The sequence below is a fragment of the Pollachius pollachius genome, assembly GCF_949987615.1.
Source record: "Pollachius pollachius genome assembly, chromosome: 3".
Classification (NCBI taxonomy): Eukaryota; Metazoa; Chordata; class Actinopteri; order Gadiformes; family Gadidae; genus Pollachius; species Pollachius pollachius.
In genome coordinates, this window is record NC_136936.1 from 28,319,463 (window position 1) to 28,339,357 (window position 19,895).

A 19,895-nucleotide genomic window follows, 5' to 3' on the forward strand; every position below is an offset into this window, starting at 1 on the left:
ATTAACCAGTGCAAAAAAGCTAAATTAAATCTTATCTTATCCGTCCAGCAGCCACATAACAACCACATAATCAAAGATATTGATTATGGCCCCGAACCAGGAGCACCACTTAGTGTTGAACCCCGGTATAAAATATAGTATCACAGAACTGTATACAATATAATTACAGAACTGTATACAATTGATAGACTGACAGGACTGTTTACAATTGGTAGCATCAAAGGACTGCATAAAATAGAAAATAATCTGCCTCAATGGTATCTTCAGTTAGCCCTCATCAGGGTCTTCATAGGTCTAATTAGAGCAGTGTTAGCTGATCCAATATCAGTATATCTATAATGCTCTTGGATACATCGCCGCATCCCAGAGCATTGTCTGACCAATTGAACAAGCAGCACAAGTTATTTAGGCAGAACAAAGCCGAGTAAGTTATCAGAAAATGAATACTTTAACTGATCAGATAATAAATAACCACGTTAGACTTGAATTACTGCCACCACAGCCATTTTATTATACTATTTGTTTCAATGTTGGTGGCCTTGATGAGAGTAAATCTAAAATATAAATAGAGAGATGTGATTGGAGGAAGAAATGACAGCATAATTGCAGGAGGAGGGGGGGGGAGGTCATGCCTGGGAGGACGCCCCCTCTCAGCACAGCCTATATGAGACGGATCCAGCTGGAAGGACAGCCCAGTCAACCATGGAGCCCGCTGCTTTACAGATGTGGATATGGCTAGCGTTGGCTTGCCTCAGCTGGATGTGTTTGGGTCAAATGGCAGCGGCAGGACCGTAAGTCTACCAGTTTTCTCCGTTGTCCATACTCATTGATAATTTTTTGATCAAATGTAAGAACCTCATAGGCTGACAATAGCTATACCTACTCTCAGTTTCAACATACTGGATCTTACTAGGCTATCACGCATGAGAAAATAATAACCAACAGAATAGGATAACTTAGAATGCAATTAACACTAACTTCAGAAAAGATTACCAAACCAAAATTAATAATCACAATTAAGTTTTATTAAGTTTTCAGTCAGATTTCAGCCATTATAGACAAACACAAATAGGGCACATGGGTCTGAAAAAAAAAGATGCAAAAAAAACAGAAATGTTGAATCGTGTTGCTGAATGTGCCTGCATAGACAGGGACTCCTCAACATGGGCTATGTGACCATGTATGTGGCCGGGTGACTTAATAACAGTGGCGGTATGGCAGCATTAAACCCCCATCAAAGCAGTATTTAGCTTACCTGGTTGAGTTAGCATGGGGGGGGGGGGGGGGGGGGCTTAATGACCTACTCACGCCTTCTGTTATTACTACTCTGTTACTACTTGCCTGGTAATGTCACCCCCAACAATGTGTATATATGTGTGTGTGTCCGTGCGTGCGTGTGTGTGCTGTTGCAGGTACTACATGGTGACCATCCCAGCAGTGCTGGAAGCCGGTGCTGAAAGCAGGTTCTGCATGAGTCTGCTCAGGCCAAATGAGACGCTGCACATGACTGTCACTCTGATGTCCGAGGAGGAGAACATAACACTGTTTCAGCAGACCTCCGATGACCAGTTTCGCCAATGTGTTCTTTTCAAGGTTGGCTCCTCCTTTCAACAATATCATTTGTTTGTTTACGACCCCTTATTTGTCTTTTAATCAGTTGCATTACTCAATGTTTCAACATTCTCAAATATTGGTTTCACATGAATTTGCTTAGCATCAGCAGTGGTTAACAACACCACCCACATAGTGTCTATATTTGTAATTTAGCTCCTACCACCCCATTTTGATAAACCAAACATGTCAAAAGCTACCCGGAACTGGTGTTGTGAAAGCCAAGAAAATGCCTCCAGCTTTGTTTGCAAAGCGTTTAAAGGGCATTGTGTGCCAGCTTTTTAGAAGATAGCCGTACACGTATTAAAACACACGCACAAGGTCTGACCCGAAAGGATCCCACAACCAAGCTCCACCCATTTTTGTGTAGGACCATGATAGTGTTTTGTGGGGTGTGCCTACATATTCTTTGAATCTATATAGTTTTTTCTTGCTTTCTTTTATTTGTGTAATATTTTTTATTTGCAATGGGGTAAATATTCAATGTGTTGATTTTATTTGCAAGAGGTGTGCCGAAATATATATATTTTTGGAGAATACAAAGTTTACTTATACATTTTACTGACTTGTTCAATCTTAAAATAGGTCTTGGAAGATGTATTCATGTAGCCTATTTATCAAGTGACATATCAGTTATGATCAAAACTATGACTTAATGACGCAATGTTACCATAAGCAGTAGACATAGTGTCCTGGACAGAACTGCTGTAGTGTTTTTTTCGTTTGAAGATTTACAAAAGGAAAGGTCTACAGTTCTTTGTGATGGATACTATCGATTTATTTAACTTTGCATTGTTATGTCATATTTTTTTGTATTAAAATACTTTTAATTAAGGCAAATATTTCACATAAATGATTCACCATTTTCCTTCATTTATGTACCATTTGTTAACTACTACAGACACTAAATCTTCCAATGATTTCTTACAGGTCCCAGAGCAGACTAATGTACGGGATTTGGAGGTGATTATTCGGGGACAAAAATTTGAAATGAAAGAAGTGAGGAAAGTGATGATAAAATCCTTCATGCCGCAGACGTTTATCCAAACTGATAAACCCATCTACCTTCCAGGACAAACTGGTAAATATAGAAATAGTTCAGAATCAAAGACATTGAACTGATCAAATAATTGTAAGATAAACTAAAGTACAATGATGGAAGAAGCATGCAGGAACACAAATTAATGAGATTCATGATAAAGTTATCTACTGGTTGTCAAACTAAATATTTCCCCAGAGTACTTCCTAAAACTAAATCTGAACTTTCCTCTTCTTGCAGTGCATTTCAGAGTGATAACACTCGACAGCAAACTCAGATCGGTCAACAACCTGGTGAGTGCCAACTGCAGACGTTATGTTGAATGCCATCGCTTACTAACCAAATCAGACAATCCATTGCAGTGGAAAATGTGTTCATTCATTTGATAAACTGTACCAGGTAAGATTTGTTTTTAACCCTAACCCATAATAGGGAGATGGTGACGAAAAACAAAACTTACGAGAAAATGTACGATGTGCACTTCAGTCTAGGTTTCATGTTTGTTCAGGCTGGGCAAAGATTGAGGCTATTGCAACAGGTTTTTGGTCAATAGTAGTGAGTCGGATGCTCTACTAAGTCAACCTTTTTTGCTGAGTTGAAGGTCTGCAACAACAAAACATTTCAGGTTAGGTAGCATTAGCCTCTCGTCAGAATGAATTGGCTGCTATCCAAAGGTTTAACTCGATTAAAGAGTGATATATTTCTGAGTACTGCCCTAAAATCTAGACCTTGTTTCCAATGAGGTTTGGTCTGTAAGATAGTCCGATTTTTTGGTCTGTAAGATGTCAAGTCAGATAGTTTGGTCTCTAAAACGGCTAGTCGGATATCTAATTTGTAAAATTATATTTTTAGAAGCATTTGTCTGAGTATTAACGTAACCATTTACTAAAAGATAACATTTTTTTTCTGTTATACGCTTTTTAATATTTGGTCCATGTCGGCTATGAATTAAATTTCAGTCAATAACTTTGGTGTAGTTATTAAGCTAAATGCTATTTATAATATGCAGAAAACATGATTTCGAATCAATATTTGTCCTTTTATTTACAGTACAAAACAATCACAATCAAGGTAAGGCTCTTCATTGTACAAAATTAATTATAATATGTATCATTTTCAGGACCTTCTTTTTGTATTCTTTACATGTATATGATCTGCTATATTTCATTTCTAAATAGGATGCAGGTACAAACCGGATTGCACAGTGGTTGAATGAGTCATCAAATGGTACATTTCTGCAGTTTTATTACAAATTGAATTCTGAGGCGCCTGTTGGAACCTACCGGATTGAGGTGTGGAATGTGGGAAACAAAGTCAAATTTTCACAAAGCTTTAAGGTGGAGAAATATGGTATGTTTTGTTCCTCTCCTAACATTGATTAATGCATGGTAACTGCCAGGCATGAGAATGACCAACTGCCACGTTCTGCCTCCCAGTTCTGCCAAAGTTTGACGTGAAGGTGAAAGTGCCCCAAAAAATTAGTGTTGCTCAAGAAGACATAACGGCAGAAGTGTGCTCAACGTAAGACTGAATCTTCATGACAATAATTTGTAGAACTTTTTGACTACAACTTTGAACCATTAATAAAATGGTAGTTTATGATTAGTTCATACTGAATTTAGCATTTATAAAGCATTGTTCCTAAATTAGTAGTCAGTAAACAATTCATAATAAATTATAAATGATTGGTTATAAATTATGAGAATGATTGATTTTTAATAATCATTTATGAAGCGTAAACAATTCATAATCAGTCACTTTCTATCAATCAAAATCGGACTAATTTATAAATGCCTAGCAAGACATAGCTAGTCCTCACTTTGCATAAGCTCACACAATACTTGAGTAACGCTATCTAACTACCTCACCTAATCAGGTATTTTTGTAAATAGTTTGCACATTATTAGACTTACGCTTCATAAATGATCTTTTGAACCATTATGTAATTATCTTATGATCATCACTAATGAGTGATGTATGAATGCTTAATAAATTAGCAATTAAATATGTACTTCTACTTTATTAAGGTTCGAAGTTGAAGTTATCTAAAGTGCTACCATATAATGATTATTTGTTGTGACATATGATTAGATCTTATATGACCCATCAACATCAGGTTTTGTTCCAAATTAATACAACTTAGAGCAACAAGAGGTCCATTATAAATGTGTTTCTTCCATCCAGCTACACATACAAACAGCCTGTGCCAGGCACTGCTTCGCTGCAGATCTGCCGACCTCTGGATTATTATGTCGTTGTTCCAGTGAGGGTTTCGCCAGACCACCTTGAGGGAGAACCTGAGTTTGTTGTCCCTTGCCAAAAAGAGACTAAACAGGTAGGGTAGCAGCAGACCCTCTATAAGCCATCCACACACCAAAGAGCTTAAACAGAAGCTGAACCTTGTTGAGTCCTTGCCTTCATACCAAAAGCCTATTGAATTCCTAGCGGTCTCACTCATTTAGGCCACTGAAATTGATCACTTGAAAAAAATCGGGGTCAAAAGCAACTGTTGAACTCTGCCTGCGGTGTGGAAAGTGCTTATTGATTGATGGGAGCAGAGTGAATGTGGGTATTGTGGTGGGAATTTTGAGCCACGTCAATTGTTTCTATCTAAACTGTTAGAGAGTAAAGAGTCATCCGAACTTATAACAATTAGAATTATTTAATAATAAAACACATAATACACAATGCAATAATTCAAGATCTCAGATGGGGGTTCGCCCTGCATCTCTCCAGAGAGCCGCAAGCTGAGATCCCCTGCATGGGAAATCAACCTGTGTAGCTCCAAGCACTCCACAAGCCGAAGTCCGAAGCATTGACAAATGCGACGACTTCTTATACAGTTTCTGTCAGGATTCTGAGGGCAGCTGTGACCCCCAATAAACCATGGTATTGGTTAAGCAGATGGTAAACTATCGATGAACCTCCTCAGGATGTCATGAAGGGGGTTGACGCCGTGCCTTATAACATGGAACCCTTGGCTTCTCGACCCTCATTTAGTTATTTGTGTAAATGTATATGAATATAAAACTTTTTTTGTATGTATCTGCATTTTCTGTACTTTTCCTAGCTTGAAAAGACTGGCTGTGTAACATTTAACCTCAACATGGCACTTTTCACACGTGTAGAAAAGTTGGTAAGGACTGAGCTTTCTGTCACCGCGGAAGTGGAAGAGGAAGGGACAGGTAAGTCCAGTGGTGTATAAAGTACTAGAAAGCAGTGGCGGTGGGTCAATAGAGGGCGCTAGGGCGCCGCCCCTCCGTGAAATATTCACTTCAATTTATCTGCCAACTATTAATCAACTATTATCAATACAAAATAAATCAAAAAAAATACATAGCCGTTTAGCTACATAGCTAGTTTAATTGTGTGATATACTTGTCACTGCCAGCAACCATTTAAATGCGTCTGAACGTCAATGATTTGGGCTAGGCTAGTTATTGGTCATTCAAAATAAAGCCCTCCTCCAAGTCAGGGGCGCTGGCCACGTTGAAGTCAATGTAAGCATGCTAACTTTTTGCTGTCTATCAAGCAGAGACAGTGTGCGCCCCAGGACAATGAGCTTTTCAAGAGCTTTTCTTTTTTGTCATCACCACATGATTGGACAATTCAGCGAATCAATCAAATAGGCTACCTCCCTCAGCAGCATTCGCGCAACACAACTACATGTAGAGAAGAGATAGATGCTAACTAGCAGAGTTGTAAGCACTTTCCACCCTTTTCAGTGGAGGAATTGGACTCCCCAAGCATGTTATACTTAAAAGGAGCAAGTAAGTTACATATTAATTTAGTCTTTCGGCCTGTAGCATATAAACAAAATGAAGCAACTGTTGCATATTTCTAACTGCATTTTAAGTAGACATTGAGACTCACAAAAAATGGACGCTATAGGACAGTGATCATGATTGGTCTCAATATCAGCACAACAACAGTGGGTCAAATAGCAGTGGCTGGTGGAATGGCCAAAAAGTAGGTCTGTATATGCAGTGTAAGCTTGTCCAGGCCCTGCAAGTCAGGATGTAGGCTATCAATCTGAATGAATAGTAGGTAAATAGGTAGTGGCCATCCCAAAAATGCACCAGAATACAGGAAATCAAATCTATTAAATTCAATTTTTTTTATGGGGGGCGGGGGGGGGAACCCCAGAGCCCCAGAGCCCCAGTCTATTACTGTGCCCCACCAACATTTTTGATCACCAGCCGCCACTGCTAGAAAGTCATAATTTAGTAAAAGTAAAGACATTTTTGTTGAAATTTACTGGTAAAAGTAATCCATAAGAATGTAATTTGAGCAAAAGTCATAGCTCAAATAAAATGTGCTTCAGTATCAAAAGTATTTATCTGAGTTAAAATGCACTTAAAGGGGTAGTTCGAAATTTTGGACATAGGGCCTAATTCCCAAGTTAGACTTGGTGTTCTTTATCATTGGAGACATTTTTTCAACATATTTCATTCAGTCCTTCTATTTGCAGTGTTCGCTCGTGCTAGGCTAGCGCACGGCAATGGGCAATACTAGCCTGCTAATAAAACAGTCTTACCCACTCCACAGTACACCCGAGGTAAATCGATTATAACGCCACTATAGATGTAAATGTCTGTGTTGATAGAAAAATGTTTGAAATAAAACTGACCTTGCATCGCATGAATCATCGCATTTTGAGGGACTACTTTTTCAGCAGCAGCGGAATTTAACCTAGGTATCAGTCCGTCATTGCCGTAGCCTACTACCAGGAATATAACACTGCTGCTGAGACACAGCAAGTCCCTCAAAATGCAATGCAATGCAAGGTTGGCTTTATTTCTAACATTATTCTATCAACACAGACATTTAAATCGACCATCTGGCGTTATAGTTGTTTTGCCTCGGGTGTACTGTGGAGTGGGTAAGACTGTTTTATTAGCAGGCTAGTATTGCCCGTTGCCGTGCGCTAGCCTAGCACGAGCAAACTCTGCAACTAGAAGGACTGAATGAAATGTGTTGAAAACTGTCTCCAATGATAAAGAACACCAAGGCTGACTTGGGAATCAGGCCCTATGTCCAAAATTCCGAACTACCCCTTTCAGTACCAACCAAAAGTTAAAGTGACAAAGTACCTATATAGGTCATTATTACACAGGTTTTCTCAATGCCGTTCACTTGCATGGGCCCTTCACAACTTCCGGCGGTGAATTATATTTGATGATTCACCATTGCTAAGTATAACTGGCCGCTGTCAAGGAAAGTGGATTTTTTGCCGTCTTTCGTATCACTCCGCAAGTAGTCCGGTAACTTATCAACCCCAGTGTACTCGGTTGCTAAGTGACGTCAACGTCTTTGGCGGAATATTTCTCTGCTGATCAACACTACGAATACTGGTAACAAATAAATTGTAAAAAGTTATTTTTTCGTTTGGGCAAGTAGCCGTGTAATAAGCGGGATAATGTATAGAACGTCGCCGGTCATTATTGAAAATAAGCCCCTTCAGGCTAAAGCAAGACATCTCCGCTTCGCGTCGGTGTCCGGTTCGCCCTGCCGGGGCTTATTTTTCCGATAATGACCGGCGTTCTATACATTATCCCTTACATATTTGGGTATCATGGGTGTTCGTCTTCATTAATCATCCACTAGCTTAACGTGAACATTAGCTTTGCACACTTATTTTTTGTTTTTACGTTTCACGTATTACGGCACCTGAGGATTTAAGGCACCAGGCATGCTGCCATGGCTAGTGCAGCGGACGCAGTTACCAGTACTTTTGAAACCAGTTCATAGGAACATTTTAAGTGGTATTATGTAAAATCTGTACAGATTCCAACACAATAGAAAGGAAATCAAATAACTGAATATTGAAGCAAGCAGCCTAAAAACTGTCAAGGGTACACACAAAAGCCCCGGTAGGTGGGGAAATTAGAAAAGGGGTGTTATAATGTGAAATACCCCTTTGAGTACTGTAGAAAAGTGATTTATACTTTGTTCCTTTACACCACTGTAAGTCACAAAGTTTCTATCTTCTATCTCAAACGCACATTGAACAATGATGCAGATTGCCGTGACATTTATCTTAACCCACTACAATCTAACAAATTTGTCGTTCTCCTGACTTCAAAGGACTCAAGTACTTGGGGAGTGAAACAATCCAACTTTCTTACGTGATTGGAAAACTTTCATTTATTGATACGCCCGAGGTGTATAAGAAAGGATCGGTTGTGGAAGGCAAGGTTAGTGCGATGAGAAGTTAATGAACAATAGTTTTGGTTGCGGTAAACAACATGATTCTAACATAGGGATGGTAGACGCTTTGTGACGTGTTGTTGTTGTCGTTAATCCAGGTGAAGGCAGTGTACTTTAACGACACGCCCATCCCAGACATGTTGCTCCACCTGTTTGAAGGTGAGAGGTGGTCAGTGAAAAGGCTTAGTCAAAACTTCACCACCAACAGTGATGGTGTCGCCAGTTTTTTATTCAACACATCTAGATTTCAGAACGACTTCCAACTTACAGTAAGTAACATATGTTGTGGAGATATTCTATATACTCCTGAATAAGAAATGATGCACAAACCATCTAAACTAGTACATCAGTGTGTTAAAAACATTGTACAATATTAAATGGATCAATGTGATTCACCAGACTATATATTTCAGTTAGTTAAATCATAAACTAACCCACTCCCCCCTAAAAAACACTATTTTATATTCCATCAAGGTGTCTGCAATGCCTGAATTGAAGTACCAAGTGTACAGAACACCTCACTATCAGAATAGCGAACAGACCCTCTCGCTTGCCCGGCCAAAAACGGAGGACACTCCAACCATCAGCTCCCTGGAGGTGAAGAAGAGGGAGACCAAGCTTGTCTGTGACGTGCAGGAACCCATCAATGTCCACTTCACTTTTGTTGGGGAGGCTCCGGGCCCATTGGATATAATTTATCTGGTGAGAAAAATGTCACAGAAAAAGCCTTGGTTCTTTGATACACATAATGTGGAAATGGTTCTAACACTTTAGGATTTTTTTTATTTTTTTTTAATGAATGCAATGCAGTGTGTTGCATGCTGTACATGCTTAGTTAACTGGAGAACAATCAATTCGTAATGGGGACATTTCAAATTAATAAACACACATGGTATAAAAAACAACCAGAATTAGCCAAGAGGCTGTTTTTCAGCTGACACATTGACTAAATGATACTCAAGTTCATCTGCATTAGTGGAAACAAAGACTTCCACTAATGCAGACTCCAAAACATACTTATAACTTACTTGCCCTCTTTGCCTTTCTTCACTGCAGATTTTGGCCAGAGGCTCCATAGTCAGACAAGGGCTCATAAAGGTTGAAGTTCTGGATCTGCAAGGTGTGTATGAACATTGCTCTTCTATACAGTAGACCATACAAAAGTCTGTTAATTTATGGAAAGCAAGTGCTAAACTACGGAAGCTCATTGCATTCACATGAGTAAAAAAATATAAGTCACATTATCTCATAATTATAAGATAATTATCTCATAATTACGAGATAGCATTTCGCAATTATGAGATAAGGATAGGATCCGTGCTGAGGATCTAAACAGCCTTTCAATAAAAGCAATGTCCTACACAAATCCAGTAGGTGGAAGTTTGTGTTTTTGCACGTTCCAGGCAACCCGTAACCTGTGTTTTCACAACCTTCAACCCATGAAGGTGCCATGGAACGGCAGTCAATCCCATAACTCATGTGCCATTCATGTGTCCTGGTAATAACGAAACGCCTCGTCAGTGATTACGCTCACAATAACGCGTGTTCCCGACAGCGACCGTTCATGTGGACTGCGTTCGGAATCTAAAAGTTCTTTGTCAGCGGTATGTCTCACACCAACAAGATTACCGCCACCATCTGTTGGGCGCAGAACATAGGTTCTGTGTTTGTTGCCTATCACCTACTGTCCTTTTGCTTTTTTTATGAAAAGCACATTGTATTGCCACTGTATGGCTACACTTGCCATTATCCCAAGTTGCCGAAAGGAAGTAGAATCATCAGAGCGTCATGAGGTGTCGTTCACGAGAACTTTCGAACGTCGCGAAAATCTTTTCCCCATAATTCCCAGTGATCTGAACGGATCTTTACTACCCGCAAACTGGTACCAGATCGATGTACTCGATCTGGTACGAGTTTGTGGCCCCTGTTGATGCTGTAGAGACACCGGTGACTAACGGAGAGAAATATACATAAATAGAAATAAATAGGCAACTTAAAGTAATTCGTAAAGTAAAGTAGTAATGAGTTTTGTCGTGACTTGCCTGGAACACTACGCTATGTAGTGACTTCAAGTCATAACTTAATGCTGGCATCACACTGTCCCCAAAATGACCCCAGATGGCCATACGAATATGGAATTTTGAATTTTGTGCGAAGATGGCCCCGAACTTGGTCAAGAGCCAAGATGCCAACAGAAGGTCAGACCATGGTACCCGAACCACACACAAAGGCAACAAGAAGATGTGAATTTGTATAGTAGTTTATACCCGCAGGACACACGGGGGCCACACGAAGGCCACACAATGGCTACACAACGTCTTATTGAGAGTACGATACGTTCAAACTAGGTCACGAAGGCATCACGTGACCTCCCGATGGTATAATACCTTCGGCCGACGGTGGGAAATTCAATTGCTGATTAGAGATTATTAGGAGAACACAGTACATTTCAACTTCATTTCAAATTTTATTTGACTTTAATTCAAATTTAACATGCCCCCCAAGGCAGGGAGAGGCAGGGGAAGAAGCTGGCTGGTCAATACAAAACTCAGAAGAGGAAATCAGAGGAAACTGAGGATTAAGAGGTCCAAGAAGACAGCACTGAATCTCCAACCAGAGAGAGGTGTGAGGAAATTCAAAAAAGAAGTCAGTCCTTGTCCAAGTAAACCTCCAGAGTTGTCCCCAGAGGGTTCCATATCTCCTCATCGGTCTGAAAGGTTACCTCAGCTGGGAATCACAATTCGGTTCTGCTGTGATTAATTGTGATTGAAGCTTTGGGAGTTACACACGCCTCTGCTCTGTAGAGTTTCTCAGGACTGACTGAGGAAGGTGTTCTGAGCCTGGCCTTTTATATGTCCAAGTTAACATGACACATGGGAAACGCTTGAGCTACTCAAATTCGGCAGACTTCGCCGAAGCCGTGGTCCCATCTCGATGTCATTGTACTCTAATACGATGGCTACACAACGGCATTGTGAGGGCTTTACGTGTCGTGTTGCCTTCCTAAGACAATCGGGCAGCTTCTTGTTTCCTTCGTATTGTCTTCGTGAGGCGAAAAATGCTCGATGGCACGATGATCACATGAAGTAAAAACAAAGATGACACGATTTGACAAGATGCCCTCACGATGGCCATACGAAGGGCAAAATTGACACATGAATTCAACACGAAAATTAACCTTTGCAAGGTCTTTCAGCAATTTTCTCACGAAGTTGCTGCGGGAGCCTGAGAAACTCCACCGGCGGTCATACCATGGCTTAAGATGCCCTCACGAATGGCCCGATGCTTTTACGATCAGAGACGAATTTGAGCATCACTTATCGTGTGTCCATCTGGTGTCAATTTAGGGACAGTGTGACATACGCATGAGGGCAAAAAATTGTGCCTGGAACGTACCATTAGGCGGGATTTGCCTGAACCAACTTCTTTCACTGAACCGGCACAGAGATGAACAGAAGATACTGAATGCAATGAGCTTCCGTAGAAAAGTTATTAAAAGTAGGAAACAAGAAGGTAATGTGTGCTTGCTTTTATTGAAAGGCTGTTTAGATACTCAGCACGGATCCTATCCTTATCTCATAATTACGAGATTACGAGCAATTATGAGATAACATGATTTTTATTTTTTACTCATGTGAATGCAATGAGTATCCGTAACAAACTGTAGGCTAAACGAAAAATATTTGCTTTGTGTCGGGTCAGGCGGCCACTGGAGTGGCATTTTTGTTCTGCTGATATTAGAATAATTAGTATCCCTTTTTACTAAGGCACACCTTAAACGAAATCCGCCTATGGCTAGCCTAATTATTGATGTAGACTAGGTCTAAGCCACACACTCAACCGGATGTGCAGATGGCTCGGCTATAAACGACATTGACTGTTACTTTACCTTAGGATTAAGCTTCACACTCAACTGAAACTCCATGATGGCTTGGCCATTAATGAAATAAGCAATGCACACATTTTTCTTACAGCTTCTCGCTGCACTGTTCAAACGTGCAAAGCCCAGCCCCTCCCCTGCTGTTAGGTTAGAGTATGTATTCATAAACCTAAATATCCGAGTAACGGCAACCAGCTAATCATTAACCTGAACAAGTTGCTTGTCATGCTACCATTTCGCCATTACGCACTCCTAACCCTCCCTGCAAGGAAGGATCCCTCATTCTATGTTACTCTTCAAGGTTTCTTCTCTGAACACGAGTGTAGTTTTTCCTTTCAGTTTAGAGGGCTTGGGGATAGGAGATTTCATAACGTGGTCCGCAAAGCCTTTCCGTTAAGGCTTCGCGGCGGAGACCGGGTTTTACCAAAAAGAAAAAAACAAGTGTTTTGAGACTCAAATCAGCATATAAACTGTAATATCTGCACATAGCCACCAGGAAGCAGCACCACGGATATGAGCTGTAATAACTGCACATAGCCACAAGGGAGCAGAATTAAACATATAACCTGTAATAACCACACATAGCCACAAAATGGTAGGACCATAACACATACATGGAGGCCAGAGGCGGGCATTCAACAGCATAGCCTATCAGAGCACGTACTACGTCATAGGGGTTACGCCTGCCATGTATGTAAGGTGAGAACACAGCGCCGACAGGCAGAAACGCTAGAGGCAGCTCATCTAATAGACGGCCAGCTAAGTGTATCTCCACACGAGCATTTACAATTCCCCTCCTTTTGCTTCATAGATATCATACCGAAACTTTACCAAATAAAGTGAGTTAAAAGCCATCCTGTATCAACAACTTTTTCAAAAAGAACACGACAATTCTGAAGTTAATATTAGTCTATGGATTCGTTTAAAATAAATCTAAATTGACACTATCATTTGAGCTCTGATGGATAATATAAAAGTCATTTCAGTGACCAAGGGAGAATTCTCCATCAAGTTGAAAGTGTCCCCCGACATGGTGCCATTGGTCCAGGTGGTTGTGTACGCTGGTCTTCCCAGTGAGAACATCATCGCTCACAAAGCTGATTTCGACACAGAGGAATGCTTTCCTAACAAGGTCGGTGTGACTGCTTTATTGACAAGTATGATGACAAATGGGATGTTATGTATCCTTTAAGAAAATGGTGCATGCCAAGTGACGTCTTCATCCAGGTGTCACTGGAGTTTTTTCCCAGTACAGCCGTCCCAGGTGAAGAGAACAGACTGCAGCTGAGAGCCAACCCAGACTCCCTGTGTGGCATCAGTGCAGTGGACCAGAGTGTCCTTATCAAGGAGCCTTGGAAGAGGCTGACTGCTGACAAGGTAAGTGAATCCATCACCACGTCTTCCTCCTTTTCTTCAAGCCTTAATTTCATTAACATCTCTAATTCCACCCACACACTTAATCAAACTTCTGATTACAACACTCATTTGGTTTGGTTAGTGTTCACGCTGAATGCTTCTAGGCAAACTGGTGACCACAAGCTATAGCTTTAGATAGTACCGATCATATTCCAAAGAGATTGACCTCCTGAGGCACCATGTATGACTGCAACTCATTTTAATCCAGGAAAAGTTTGTATAAAGCCTACCTGGCTGAAAATGTTTAGGTTGAGTTAGCTGCTACATTCAACCTAGGGCGTATTCACACACACTGTGGACCAGTCAAACTCCTTCTCCCTCATCCTGTTGCTGAATGTGTTAAATGCATCTGTATTTTTATGTGTGTTTTCCAGCATACTTTTTTATGTGGGCGTCTGCCCAAATATCCAATAGATATTCTGTCTCCTCTTTGCTGAATGTTGAGCCATGATGAAATTTCAACCAACAGTCCGACAATGTGCTGCTAATCTTGGAGTTACCACTAATCAAACAATATTTCCAATTATGCGTGCTGCTACGGGAGCCTGTTATGTCCAAAGAGGCGTATGATTTCTAGAACTGGATTGGACCGAGGTGCGGTTGCTTTCACATTCAAGCGTACCACACCAGGGGTCGTTTGGAAGCAAACCGAGACCACCTCTCGGGCTGAGTCTCGGACCGGCTGTTTGGTCCACTCCCGGTGGTGGTTGGTTTGTATTCACACAAGCCCAAAAGGTCCACACCAGGGATTTTTTTGGTTTTGCTCGAACCAAACAAGGCAGGTATGAAAACATCCTAAATTACTCAACTCATTTCAAACAAATATTTCTTCATTTTTAACTTCATATTTGCTTGACACCTGGCACTTCTCTTTGCTGCAAGTCCAATCATTTTCGGGCTCAGGGTCTATGCTGCTGAAACTCTCAAGAATGATTGAAGTTGTCTGTCAGTTAGATGTGTCCTATGGGAAGATTTTTTGATCTTCATAACAGTGATTGTACAATTGTATGTCTTGCCAAATACGCAGAGCATATGGAAGGCCTGAAGACAGCGTTGTGGTATAGTTTCTGGGACAAAACGCGGGAACAGGCCTTACCTGCCCTGACTTATAGAATAGTACTATATCAGTGTACTGTTACATTGGAGATCTATCTATCTATCAGTATCAGTCGGACAGTCAGCAAGCTACTCAGACAGAGAGAAACTCTAAGAACACTGGAGAAATAAATGGACTCACCGACGATGATGGGGAGTTCCCTCTGTATCCTACCACCGGCATTTATAACATCATAGCTGAGATGCGATCCATCACGTCTCATGGATGATCTACTCCGCCGACAAACAACTCCCTGCTTCTCCGGCTTGATATTGCGGAGATTCCAGATCCACATGAGGAGAAGACAGAGCCTTGCACTCCTTCCTGGATACATGCAGCAAAATGACTTGATCCCTTGGCCAAAGATGACGGGACCCTGCAGCTGGTTAACCGGTATGCCCCCCTCACTGTTCATGATTTCGAGGAAAGCCTGGAGATGGCTGCGACACCAACATCCGAGGTGGAACACCACTCAAGGGCAGAGAAAGCGTTTCTCCTGCTGTATCAGCCCCTCACGCCACGGACCTCCCACCAGAGAGCCATCCAGATCCAGCGCCCCAAGGAAAATGCGATCCCGGCTGTCACCTCCGATAACCTGTAAACCTACAGCAACCAACAGCCCTCACCTCCAGCCCCCTCTAAGGCCTCTGCTGCTACTCCTCTCCTGGGGCGCATGGACATTGATAACCTCAAAGTTATCAATGTCCAAGTACAACCGATCAAATTTGCTCTCCTCAATGTCAGATCACTAAAAAGGACAGACCGCCATCGTCTCTTTGGTCTGGGAACTCACTAGACCGTTTATTCAGTGCATGCGCACAATAGCATCCCAGTGCATGCAGGCACACATGTTTGAATATGACATCACTGCGTAGGCAAATTAACATGGCTTTGCTATTCATATTATCAAATAAGCTTAACAGATCTGATTAAAGAACACAACTAAGATTGCATCTGCTTAGTTGAAACATGGCTGAACAAAGACAGCAACAGCAACAATGATAGAGACCTGTCCTCCCGATTATAGTTTTCATCAACTACCCAGAAAAAACAGAAGAGGAGGAGGGGTTGCAGCTGTGCTTTCCTCACAACTAATGTTAAGAATCACAGAACTAGGTGATTTCCTGTCCATGGAATATCTTGCAATGAGCTCAAAACCAAATTGTACTGTATTGGTCTTGATATATCGGCCACCAAGATACTCACCAATATTGATAGAGGAGTTATCTGAGCTGATTTCATTATGTGTACCAGATGTGACAAGGTTATCCTAAACGGAGACCTGAATATCCATTTTAATTCTTTCATCTCAGAAACATAGCGACCATTAATAAACCAAAATGATGCTGGGAAGCTAATTAATGCCTTAATTTCTAGCCGGTTAGACTACTGTAATGCACTCCTCACAGGTCTCCCTAAGAAAATCACAGAGACTTCAGCTCATCTAAAACTCTGCAGCTCGATTGTTAACCAACACCAAAAGAAGAGAGTACATTAGTCCATTGTTCATTGCTACTCTACATGGACTGCCTGTAATGTTTAGAATTGACTGTAAGGTCCTCCTCCTTACATATAAAGCCCTAAATGGACAGGGGGCTTTGTATGAACGCAAAAAAGAATGCTGCGGTCATCAGCTGCTGGGTTGTTAGAGGCTCCCAGAAAGAGTAAAAAGAAGATCGGTGATGCAGCCTTTGCCAACTACGCCCCAAAACTATGAATCACACTGCCCAAAAACAGCAGGTAAGCTAACTTGCTAGACATATAAAAAAGTCTGCTCATGGATGATCTACTCCGCCGACAAACAACTCCCTGCTTCTCCGGCTTGATATTGCGGAGATTCCAGATCCACATGAGGAGAAGACAGAGCCTTGCACTCCTTCCTGGATACATGCAGCAAAATGACTTGATCCCTTGGCCAAAGATGACGGGACCCTGCAGCTGGTTAACCGGTATGCCCCCCTCACTGTTCATGATTTCGAGGAAAGCCTGGAGATGGCTGCGACACCAACATCCGAGGTGGAACACCACTCAAGGGCAGAGAAAGCGTTTCTCCTGCTGTATCAGCCCCTCACGCCACGGACCTCCCACCAGAGAGCCATCCAGATCCAGCGCCCCAAGGAAAATGCGATCCCGGCTGTCACCTCCGATAACCTGTAAACCTACAGCAACCAACAGCCCTCACCTCCAGCCCCCTCTAAGGCCTCTGCTGCTACTCCTCTCCTGGGGCGCATGGACATTGATAACCTCAAAGTTATCAATGTCCAAGTACAACCGATCAAATTTGCTCTCCTCAATGTCAGATCACTAAAAAGGACAGACCGCCATCGTCTCTTTGGTCTGGGAACTCACTAGACCGTTTATTCAGTGCATGCGCACAATAGCATCCCAGTGCATGCAGGCACACATGTTTGAATATGACATCACTGCGTAGGCAAATTAACATGGCTTTGCTATTCATATTATCAAATAAGCTTAACAGATCTGATTAAAGAACACAACTAAGATTGCATCTGCTTAGTTGAAACATGGCTGAACAAAGACAGCAACAGCAACAATGATAGAGACCTGTCCTCCCGATTATAGTTTTCATCAACTACCCAGAAAAAACAGAAGAGGAGGAGGGGTTGCAGCTGTGCTTTCCTCACAACTAATGTTAAGAATCACAGAACTAGGTGATTTCCTGTCCATGGAATATCTTGCAATGAGCTCAAAACCAAATTGTACTGTATTGGTCTTGATATATCGGCCACCAAGATACTCACCAATATTGATAGAGGAGTTATCTGAGCTGATTTCATTATGTGTACCAGATGTGACAAGGTTATCCTAAACGGAGACCTGAATATCCATTTTAATTCTTTCATCTCAGAAACATAGCGACCATTAATAAACCAAAATGATGCTGGGAAGCTAATTAATGCCTTAATTTCTAGCCGGTTAGACTACTGTAATGCACTCCTCACAGGTCTCCCTAAGAAAATCACAGAGACTTCAGCTCATCTAAAACTCTGCAGCTCGATTGTTAACCAACACCAAAAGAAGAGAGTACATTAGTCCATTGTTCATTGCTACTCTACATGGACTGCCTGTAATGTTTAGAATTGACTGTATTGTCCTCCTCCTTACATATAAAGCCCTAAATGGACAGGGGGCTTTGTATGAACGCAAAAAAGAATGCTGCGGTCATCAGCTGCTGGGTTGTTAGAGGCTCCCAGAAAGAGTAAAAAGAAGATCGGTGATGCAGCCTTTGCCAACTACGCCCCAAAACTATGAATCACACTGCCCAAAAACAGCAGGTAAGCTAACTTGCTAGACATATAAAAAAGTCTGCTTAAAACCTATCTCTATACACAAACATTTAAATGAGATATCAGGAAGACTAAATATTCAAATGTTTTTACAGTTTCTTTTGACCAGTATGTCCTTTATCTGCATTTTTCTCTCTTAATCCATGTACGCTCTTACTCCCTGTTTTTACCATTTCATACTGCTTGTTTTTTAATCATCTTTTGTTTTTACTGTAATTAAGATCATTCGGTTTTGACAATTTCCTTTATTTTCATTATTTATTTCCTTTTTTCTGATTTTATGTAGAGCACTTTGAGCTGCAATTCTTTCATCAAAAAGGTGCTACATAAATAAAATCTTACTTACTTACTATGAGCACCACATACACACGTGGACAAAATTGTTGGTACCCCTCTGTTAATGAAAGAAAAACCCATAATGGTCACTGAAATAACTTGAAACTGACAAAAGTAATAATAAATAAAGATTTACTGAAAATTAACCAATGAAAATCAGACATTGCTTTTAAATTGTGGTTCAACAGAATCATTTTAAAAAACAAACTAATGAAACAGGCCTGGACAAAAATGATGGTACCCCTAGAAAAGATTGAAAATAATTTGACCATAGGGAAATGTTAAACTAAGGTGTGTCCTCTAATTAGCATCACAGGTGTCTTCAAACTTGTAGTCAGTCAGTCTGCCTATTTAAAGGGTGAAAAGTAGTCACTGTGCTGTTTGGTGACATGGTGTGTACCACACTGAACATGGACCACAGGAAGCGAAGGAGAGAGTTGTCTCAGGAGATTAGAAAGAAAATTATAGACAAGCATGTAAAAGGTAAAGGCTATAAGACCATCTCCAAGCAGCTTGATGTTCCTGTGACTACAGTTGCACATATTATTCAAAAGTTTAAGGTCTATGGGACTGTAGCCAACCTCCCTGGACGTGGCCGCAGGAGGAAAATTGATAACAAAATGAAGAGACGGATAATAAGAATGGTAACCAAAGAGCCCAGAACAACTTCCAAAGAAATTAAAGGTGAACTCCAAGGTCAAGGTACATCAGTGTCAGATCGCACCATCCGTCGTTGTTTGAGCCAAAGTGGACTTCATGGGAGACGACCAAGGAGGACACCACTGTTGAAAGCAAATCATAAAAAAGCGAGACTGGAATTTGCCAAAATGCATATTGACAAGCCACAAAGCTTCTGGGAGAATGTCCTATGGACAGATGAGACAAAACTGGAGCTTTTTGGCAAGGCACATCAGCTCTATGTTCACAGACGCAAAAATGAAGCATACCAAGAAAAGAACACTGTCCCTACTGTGAAACATGGAGGAGGCTCAGTTATGT

The 19,895-nt window shown here is 41.2% G+C and overlaps 1 protein-coding gene across 1 annotated transcript in view; it reads left to right on the forward strand.

Moving 5' to 3' along the window:
• Positions 1–702: 702 nt before the first annotated feature.
• LOC307073799 (alpha-2-macroglobulin-like) overlaps positions 703–19,895 on the forward strand; it is a gene marked incomplete at both ends in the record, with an annotated part of 45,123 nt that continues 25,930 nt past the window's right edge. The window contains 15 exons of the mRNA XM_079733758.1: positions 703–791; positions 1,413–1,593; positions 2,542–2,692; positions 2,891–2,943; positions 3,701–3,721; positions 3,832–4,000; positions 4,087–4,171; positions 4,835–4,985; positions 5,721–5,835; positions 8,738–8,847; positions 8,959–9,129; positions 9,335–9,562; positions 9,917–9,980; positions 13,727–13,872; positions 13,968–14,117. Coding sequence (XP_079589884.1) covers positions 703–791; positions 1,413–1,593; positions 2,542–2,692; positions 2,891–2,943; positions 3,701–3,721; positions 3,832–4,000; positions 4,087–4,171; positions 4,835–4,985; positions 5,721–5,835; positions 8,738–8,847; positions 8,959–9,129; positions 9,335–9,562; positions 9,917–9,980; positions 13,727–13,872; positions 13,968–14,117 — 1,884 coding nt within the window. The remainder of the gene's footprint in view (positions 792–1,412; positions 1,594–2,541; positions 2,693–2,890; positions 2,944–3,700; positions 3,722–3,831; positions 4,001–4,086; positions 4,172–4,834; positions 4,986–5,720; positions 5,836–8,737; positions 8,848–8,958; positions 9,130–9,334; positions 9,563–9,916; positions 9,981–13,726; positions 13,873–13,967; positions 14,118–19,895) is intronic.